The sequence below is a fragment of the Squalius cephalus genome (assembly GCF_949319135.1).
Source record: "Squalius cephalus genome assembly, chromosome: 2".
NCBI lineage: Eukaryota > Metazoa > Chordata > Actinopteri > Cypriniformes > Leuciscidae > Squalius > Squalius cephalus.
The window spans coordinates 11,394,896-11,404,973 of NC_137123.1; the positions used below are offsets into that span (position 1 = coordinate 11,394,896).

General features: G+C 32.9%; 1 protein-coding gene across 1 annotated transcript; it reads right to left on the reverse strand.

Moving 5' to 3' along the window:
- Positions 1-1,132: 1,132 nt before the first annotated feature.
- LOC307152568 (uncharacterized protein) lies at positions 1,133-5,707 on the reverse strand (the record flags this gene model as incomplete). Its single annotated transcript, XM_079861338.1, has 2 exons — positions 5,167-5,707; positions 1,133-1,548 (listed from the first exon to the last, which is right to left on the reverse strand). The coding sequence occupies exons 1-2, from the start codon at positions 5,699-5,701 to the stop codon at positions 1,133-1,135; spliced, it is 951 nt and encodes a 316-aa protein (XP_079717464.1). The 5' UTR covers positions 5,702-5,707.
- Between the last annotated feature and the right edge of the window lie 4,371 nt (positions 5,708-10,078).

The window sequence follows — 10,078 nt, forward strand, 5'->3', positions numbered from 1 at the left end:
AGAGTTTGCTAAAAGCTGTTCATTCAATACAGCAGTATTTGAAAATTGATCATATTTTGTAAAATTACATTTATATTTGCATTTATGTCAAAACCTAGACACTTTTAAACATCAAAAGGACATTTATTAATATGTATTTGTGTCAAAATGACAAATAAACAGATTTTCCTATTCAATTTTGCATGGAAACGCTTCCAAGACGCTTGCGTGTCGCGTGAAAAATAGGCGTTGGTTCTATTTCTAGAATGCACGCGTTTTCCACGCGGCTCGTGCCGCGCCTGAGACGCGCGTCTCACACAGGCAGTGTGCAAACTCTAAACTGTTAACATGGATGGGAGCCGAAATAAAAACGGACACGCCACGCAGCTGAGACGCTTACGCCACGCATCCAGTGTTTCACCGGCCTTATCCAGCGGATGTATGGATCGCCTCACATTTGCGTTTGAATAGCGCGGTCTCCGTAGGCGGAGTCACATTAAAACTTAATTAGCTGAGATGAGAACTACTGACATCTCTCTCTTTACATACATATTATATAAACTGTGAATATTTGTTTTTTATAAAAAATACTCCATTTAAAAGAAGAGAATTCAAGCTTCATGCCTGTGTGTTTGTATGCCTGTTTGACTGAGTATTCGCTGAGTTACAGTTCATTTTCGGACGCGTTTCAGAATTGACTTCACTGACGGAGAGTAGGCAGAACTCGCATCATGTTTATTTTTCTTTATTTGGCGAAAAGCACAACACTTTGTTTTTATTATGAGCACACACAAAAAAAATACACACTAAACAGGATCGATTGATGTATAACACAAGCATATAAGATAAAAATGAATTTTTTTTTTTTTTTGCATTCATACGGAAAAAAAACGAGCCTATCGCGCCGGCGCGATAGCCGACCCCAGGGGGTTAATGATAACAGTATTTCTAATACTGAAGTCATATGATAGAATTTATTTAATTTTGTTGTTTAAATAAATTGTTACAAACAGATATGAGACTGTGTTGAATAAAAGACAACACAACACACTCTGACTAGTGACCATTCAGGGCAATAATGTTGTATCAAAAGCATTTGTACAGAAGAATGACACTTATCAGGTTAGCATGACAAATGATAAGTGTGGTAAAATTATGCTGCCATGTCAATTATTCCTTCAGCTATTCTACCTAATTTTCTTACTGTCCTTCTTTTCTTCTTGTTTTTTGCCAACGTCTTCTTGTATGCTTTGTTAATTAACCCTTTACTTGCCATAGTAGCCACTTTCCCGGCTGCAGGGACTCCATAAACAGTGCCCACTAAACCCGCAGCTGCTATTGCAGTGACTGCCAATACAACACCGGTTCCCTTTGCAGCCTGCTTCACGACCTTCTTACATTTTTTCTTCATCTTCTTCTTTTTCATCCTCTTCTTTTCCTCCCCTGTCAATTGCCGTCGCCGCTCTTTTTGCTCGGCTTTCAATGCAGCCTTCTTCAGATTCCTCTTCCGTCTTTTCTTCTTCTTTTCTAATCGCCGTCTCCGCTCTTCCTCACCCTCATTCTCCTCTTCTTCACATGTGGGTGATAAAAGCAAGATAGCAGAAAGTTTTGTGAATAAGACTCAATCTATAGCGAGCTTAAATTATATATAAAGGAAGCAGTTTGTGCTGAAGAGACTGACAGCGACTATGTGCCGGTCCGATTTAACACTTTACACTAAAAGAAAATTTAGAAACAATTTTCACTCAGAAATTGCTTGTAAATTTTGCAAACAATTACAAAGAAAGAGCAAGCAAGCAACACATTCAATCAAACATAAAATGTTGAGATAAAAAAAAAAACTGATAGTTGCACGTTTAAAGCTCCTCTAAGTGATGTTGGGTGACGTCACTTCTTGTTGAGGTTCGATGTCGTTATCAAACAAAACGGAGGTTAGCTCGACCCTCCCTCCACCTCATCTCATCCCCTCCCCCTTTCACTAGTTAAAATGATAATTTTTGATATCAGGAATTACATTTCAACTAGTAAAAATTTCCATCCTTGATATCAACAATTGAATTTTAACTAGTAAAAACTATCATTCTTGATATTAACAATTGAATTTCAACTAGTAAAAACTATAATTCTTGATATTAACAATTTATATCCTGGGAATGGCAATATTCAAGCCGTTTTGACTTTTAATCATTCGCAGGATATGAATTCTTGATATCAACAACTAAATCTTCACTAGTTAAAATGATTGTTATTGATATCAGGAATTAGATTTCTACTAGTAACAATGCCAATTTTTGATATCAGGAATTACATTTCCACTAGTAACAATGCTAATTCTTGATATCAGCATTTACATTTTCACTAGTTAAAATGATAATTCTTGATATCAACAATTTAATTTCAACTAGTATAAACTATAATTCTTGATATCAAGAATTATATTTTCACTAGTGAAATGTCACCATAGGCTGCCATTTAAAATCAATTGTTGATATCAAGAATTGATTTCTTACTTACTAGTTTCATCAGAAATTCCAGTTTTATGGCAAGCCGTTTTAGCTTAAATTGTACCAAGCGTTACTTGTCGTAATTGCATTTTTACTAGTAAGAATTCAAGTAGAGAGCTCTACAATTCAATTCTTACTAGTAGCAATTACAATTAGAGAGCTCTACAATTCAATTCTTACTAGTAGCAATTACAATTAGAGAGCTCTCTAATTCAATTATTACTAGTAAGAATTACAATTACAGAGCTCTCTAATTCAATTATTACTAGTAAAAATAACAATTACAGAGCTCTCTAATTCAATTCTTACTAGTAACAATTACAATTAGAGAGCTCTACAAATGAATTTTTACTAGTCATATATCTCCATTGACTTCCATTCATTTTTAATTACAGAGCTCTACAATTGAATTGTTACTAGTAAGAATTACAATTAGAGAGCTCTACAACTGAATTGTTACTAGTAAGAATTACAATGAGAGAACTCTCTAATTCAATTATTACTAGTAACAATTACAATTAGAGAGCTCTCTAATTCAATTATTGCTAGTAACAATTGCAATTAGAGAGCTCTCTAATTAAATTCGTACTAGTAAGATTGCAATTACAGAGCTCTCTATTTGAATTTTTACTAGTAAAAATACGAATTAAAGATATGTATATTTGCAGAGCTCTGTAATTGAATTAAAGAGCTCTGCAATTACATTCTTACTAGTAACAACTGAATTAGAGAGCTCTCCAATTGGAATTGTTACTAGTAATAATAGGATTAGAGAGCTCTCTATTTAAATTGTTACTATTAAGAATTGAATTAAAGAGCTCTGCAATTGCATTCTTACTAGTACTTACTTACTTACTTACTTAATACTTTATTGTCAGACTGAGGTCTGAAATTTTTCTTGCATGACAGTATCCATGTTTACCACAACATTTAACATACATTCAACATTGACATTCACTCTAACCACACAATTATACATTCAATACAACACTTATCCATCAACCCCAGCATCCCAATACTCTTGATCTCTGATTAGGTTTTTTTGTTCAGCGCTAGAATTGCCTGATGCACAAAAGAGTGTTTCAGTTTCACCTTATTAAATTTGGGAACTCTATACCTCCGCTTTGACGGTAGTAGTTCAAACTCTTTGTGCAAAATATGCATGGGATTAGAAACTATATTGTCAGCCAACCTGAGAATATTATTGTGATAAGCTACTATAGTAACAATTTAATTATAGAGCTCTCTAATTGTAATTCTTACTAGTAACAATTTAATTATAGAGCTCTCTAATTGTAATTCTTACTAGTAACAATTCAATTGTACATCTCCGTAATTAAAAATGAATGGAAGTCAATGAAGACATATGACTAGCAAAAATTCATTTGTAGAGCTCTCTAATTGGAATTGTTAGTAAGAACTGAATTAGAGAGCTCTGTAATTGTTATTCTTACTAGTAACAACTGAATTAGAGCGCTCTCCAATTGTAATTGCTACTAGTAAGAATTGAATTGTAGAGCTCTCTAATTGAATTCTTACTAGTAAAAATGCAATTACGAGTAACGCTTGGTACAATTTAAGCTAAAACGGCTTGCCATACAGTTTCCAGTTTCACATATCAGAAATACAATTCTTACTAGTAAAAACATTTATTTTTGATATCAAGAATTCAGTTGTCACCAGTTATGGCAAGCCGTTTTAACTTTTATTCATTTCCGGGATATGAATTCTTGATATCAACAATTCAATTTTCACTAGTTAAAATTATAATTCTTGATATCAGGAATAATGTTTCTACTAGTAACAATGGCAATTTTTGATATCAGGAATTACATTTCAACTAGTAAAAATGTTCATTCTTGATTTCAACAATTTAATTTTAACTAGTAAAAACTATCATTCTTGATATTAACAATTGAATTTCAACTAGTAAAAACTATAATTCTTGATATTAACAATGTATATCCTGGGAATGGCAATAGGCAAGCCGTTTTGACTTTTAATCATTCGCAGGATATGAATTCTTGATATCAACAACTAAATTTTCACTAGTTAAAATGATTGTTATTGATATTAGGAATTAGATTTCTACTAGTAACAATGGCAATTTTTGATATCAGGAATTACATTTCCACTAGTAACAATGCTAATTCTTGATATCAGCATTTACATTTTCACTAGTTAAAATGATAATTCTTGATATCAATAATTGAATTTCAACTAGTAAAAACTATAATTGTTGATATCTGTAATTGTATTTTCACTAGTGAAATGTCACCATAGGCTGCCATTCAAAATCAATTGTTGATATCAAGAATTGATTTCTTACTAGTTAAAATTCCAGTTTCACATATCACAAATACAATTCTTACTAGTAAAAACCTTTATTTTTGATATCAAGAATTCAATTGTCACTAGTTGAAATGTCTATTCTTGATATCAACAATTTAATTGCTACTAGTAACAATGTTCATTTTTGATATCAATAATTCCATTTTCACTAGTGACAATGTTAATTTCTGATATGTAAATGTAAATTCTGTTAATTTCGTGTTCAGGGGACAGGCAGCGAGCGGATAGTGAGGAGATGTTTGCCGGATGTGACAAAAAATGTTTTGGCCTAAAAAAACGTGTGACATCGCTAAGAGCACCTTTAATCATTTGCATTCATGTATCCACATACCATCATCATCTTCTTCATCATCTTCGTCATCGTAATTGAAATCATAATCTTCACCATCATCATCATCATCATCATCTTCCTCATCATCGTCATCGTCATCATCATCATCTTCTTCCTCATCATCATCTTCTTCGTCGTCATCATCTTCATCATCATCTTCATCATATTCATCATCATCATCTTCATCATCATCATATTCATCATCGTCGTCATATTCATCATCATCTTCATCATCATCTTCATCATATTCATCATCATCATATTCATCATCGTCGTCATATTCATCATCATCTTCATCATCATCTTCATCATCACCATCTTCTTCTTCTTCATCTTCTTCTTCTTCATCTTCTTCTACTTCTTCTTCATCTTCATTTTCATCTTCATCATCATCATCATCATCATCATCATCATCTTCTTCTTCTTCTTCTTCTTCTTCTTCTTCTTCTTCTTCTTCATCTTCTTCTTCTTCTTCTTCTTCTTCTTCTTCATCACCATAATCATCACCATAATCATCTCCTTCAGTGTCCGACATTTCCTCTTGATTCTATAAATATAAAATTTGCACAGTCAAAAAATCAAATGAAAATGGTTAATTCATAAAGTGTTTGTCCATTTCACTTCTGTTTTTTTATTTCATTCAACTTAATTTTGGATTGACACTGGTTTAACCCTCTCGGTCTGAGGGTGTTTCGGGGCCCTTGAGATGTTTTGACATGCCCTGACATTTGTGCTTTTTTCAGTGGCTAATAAACATAGTAATGGAAGAAGTGTCATTTCACAGATTCAGCAAAAACTAGGCAATAAGCGAGCAACATGTATGTACATCCCAGTCAACACGTTGATCTCACAGTGATGTCACCAACAAGGAAACGACATTAAACAACCTCAATACACACCTCAAATCATCACTTAATTAATTACTTATTTTATTTAATTAACTTCAACACAGCTTTAGTGTCAGTTTTAATGCTCTGTAGAGTGAATTTAACACTGGGCATTTTGCTGAGTAAGCCCCTCAATGACTGGGCAAGAGCTTTTGGACCCGTGTTAATATTAGAAAAGCTTTCCAGCACTAGAGAGAGTTAAGTGGGAAGGCCTGGAAACAGACGCAAATGTTGCTTTGATTCGCTCCACACATGAGTAACACTAGGTTTGAGTCATTGTGTGTCTGGAGCTTCTGTGCTGTTGGCAACTTACAACCAACTCTTGTTTGTAATTACTATTGTGTACTGTGTGTTTATTTTTTTGTGTTTCCTTGTCATTCGTTCATCATATGTGCTTTATTTTTAATATTTAATATTTTGTTGCACTTCTGCTATGATAAACAGACATCTACTCTCGGATTGTGTGTGTAACGGAGGCCAGTCAGTGAGAGTCGCGTTCAAGACTGCGTTAGGATTGGAGCGTGAGTTTTGGAGGCGGAGCATTGAAGAGACGGGTGTGTTTGTTTGGGTTGATTTCAAATATCGACAATGTCCAAGTGTATCCACACTGAATCAACATCACTTTTGCACCCGCACTCAATGCTTTGTGTCTGTGTGTGTGTATATAAAAAATAAAGTAGTTCAAACAGTTTTAGAGCAGAATCTCATGCTGTGACATCACAGGGCAGCTGTAATCAATCATGTAAAATGAACACATCACCCATATAATCAGAGACTGATATTAGAATGATATCAGCCACTAAAACATAACACCTGAAGACATTTATTATGTGCTTTTTTTTCTGCATACCAAAACAACTGTTTTATAAACACAGTTACTAAAGCTAGATTTAATCTAATATTATACAATGAAATGCCAAGAACCAGAGGTGGGAGTAAGTCACTAAATTCAAGTCTCAAGTCAAGTCCAAGTCTTAACATTGCAAGTCAAAGTCAAGCCAAGTCATTCTGTTGTAAGGGTCAAGTCAAATCAAGTCAAGTCAAGTCAAGTCATACTCTTTGTCAAGTCAAGTCAAGTCGCAACTTAGTCATCAAGTCATACCAAGTCACACACAGGCTTGTTTTACAGATTTTTTAACTCTGGGACTTTTATTTCTTATTTAGACACAGAGGGCTGATGGGTAAAAAAAAAAAAAAAAAAAAAAAAAAAAAAACTTGTGTGTAATAAATAAAATATTGTTAAGAAGCACATTAAATTCTCTAAAATAAAAATAAATTAAATGAAAACAAGTAAACAAGAATTAATAAAACTTTTCCCATCTTGTGCTAGCCCTACATAGTTATTTTGCTGTGATGTCCTCTATGAAAGTGTAAACGAAACAAAAACATTAAAAATGTCAATTTAATCCAATTAGGCCAACGTGAACACACTCAAAAAAAAAAAAAAAAAAAAAAAAAAAATGTCTAAACATAAGATTTATGTATTTAAATTGCATATAGAATTTCCATTCATTTGGATTACATAGTTTTAACATAAACCAATTAATAATCTGAATGTAATTCATATTTTTAAGTCACATATAAATGAAACAGATAAGAATTATGTAATAGTACACAGAAAAACGCCCATGTTAAATTAACACTTCTCAGTGTTCATATGTGTGCACACTACAGAGTTAAAGTACCATTGAAGCAGTGTTGAAGTTAATGAGATAATTAAGTGATGATTGAGCATTAATTATGAACACCTGCTGTTAACTAGCAGAATCACTGAAGAAGAAAGTCACCATGATGGTGGTTAGCATTTGCTTTAGTTGGACTCTTGACCCTTAACTTTTTAGTATTACATTTTCTTTGGCTGCTACATTTGTGTGTATATAAAGCACATTTGTTGAGGCAAAAAAAGCCATGAGAAGATTAGATCAGGTGATATTGGATGTTTAATCATCATGTAATTGTTTGAATCTCTGATCTTATTCTGTGTCTAATGCTTTGATTATATACGAGTTGTGTTTGTAATGTTGTTATATAATAGAAGCCATGTTAATTTACAGCATGAGAGCAATGTTGATAGTCAAATAACATTTAGTGCATTAAACTTTTTTTCTCTACATTATTACTTCAAGAATCAGTGTATGACTCTCAACAATGGTGACAATCAATGAAATGTTTCATGCTGCAGTGCATGCTGGGTACCACCAATCAAAACTCACCCATATCTCCCAGCATTCATTGCGACATTAATACATTATGCAGCTGGATTTTCTGGATACTTTGTTTGATTGTCACCATTGTTGAGATTCATATGCTGTTTCTTGATGTCTGTGTTTGTCTAAGTAATGCCATAGATTCAAGTTTTTGTGCACCAAGTATTTTTTTTAAAACCTATTTTAAATAATAGGTATTTGATGAACAACACTGCTAGATATACTATAAAATCAAATGACTTCTATTATGAATAAAACAATATTAAAAACACAAGTCCTATATAATCAAAGCATTAGATACTGCATAATATCAGGGATTAAGGAAATTACATAATGATGACGTTTTCATCATCAATAAACAACCAACATCATCTGATCGCATGGCTTTCTTAACTACAACAATTGTGCTTTAGAAACACACAAGTATAGCAACCAAAGAAAAGTTTACATTAAAGAGTCAAGGGTCAAGAGTCCAACTAAAGCAAATGCTAACCACCATCGTGGTGACTTTAAAATATAACTATTGATTTAATTCAAACGGAAATTAAATAAAGTCAATCTGGTTACTAATAGGTGAAGCTGGTAAAGCTGTTTGAGTTGTTTAATCCTCCTCTGCTGAGATCTTCACAGATTTAATGTCTTCTTTTCTCTTCAGTTGATTTCATCTAAGACTGTGTCTGAAGTCAGTTGTAGTTCTTGTGTTTCTCTGTTCTTCAGTGATTCTGCTTGTTAACAGCAGGTGTTCATAATTAATGCTCAATCATCACTTAATTATCTCATTAACTTCAACACTGCTTCAATGGTACTTTAACTCTGTAGTGTGCACACATATGAACACTGAGAAGTGTTAATTTAACATGGCCGTTTTTCTGTGTACTATTACATAAATCTTATCTGTTTCATTTATATATGACTTAAAAATATGAATTACATTCAGATTATTAATTGGTTTATGTTAAAACTATGTAATGGATGGAAATTCTATATGCAATTTAAATACATAAATCTTATGTTTAGAATTTTTTTTTTTTTTTTTTTTTTGAGTGTGTTCACGTTGGCCTAATTGGATTAAATTGACATTTTTTATGTTTTTGTTTCGTTTACACTTTCATAGAGGACATCACAGCAAAATAACTATGTAGGGCTAGCACAAGATGGGAAAAGTTTTATTAATTCTTGTTTACTTGTGTTCATTTAATTTATTTTTATCTTAGAGCATTTAATGTGCTTCTTAACAATATTTTATTTATTACACACAAGTAAATTTTTTTTTTTTTTTTTTTTACCCATCAGCCCTCTGTGTCTAAATAAGAAATAAAAGTTAAAAAATGTGTAAAACGAGCCTGTGTGTGACTTGGTATGACTTGATGACTAAGTTGCGACTTGACAAAGAGTATGACTTGACTTGATTTGACTTGACCCTTACAACAGAATGACTTGGCTTGACTTTGACTTGCAATGTTAAGACTTGGACTTGACTTGAGACTTGAATTTAGTGACTTACTCCCACCTCTGCCAAGAACCCAACTAAATCAAACACTGATCTCCATCATGGTCCATCACCTCCAACATTTTGACTCTTTCTCTTACTTTAACACTCTGTATAGTGGGACCATATGTGCTCTGAGCAGTGTTGATTTAACAATGGAAAAACGTACTGGGAACACAAAAAAAAAAAAACCTGTAGCTGAGAACGTGACTAGAGCAAAAAAAAAAAAAGAAAAGTATCAGTACTAACTAGATATACTATGTGAGTGTCATATTATGTTATTTAGTTTACACTGACCTGTATATCTTGATGTCGTTGTGTCTTTTGCA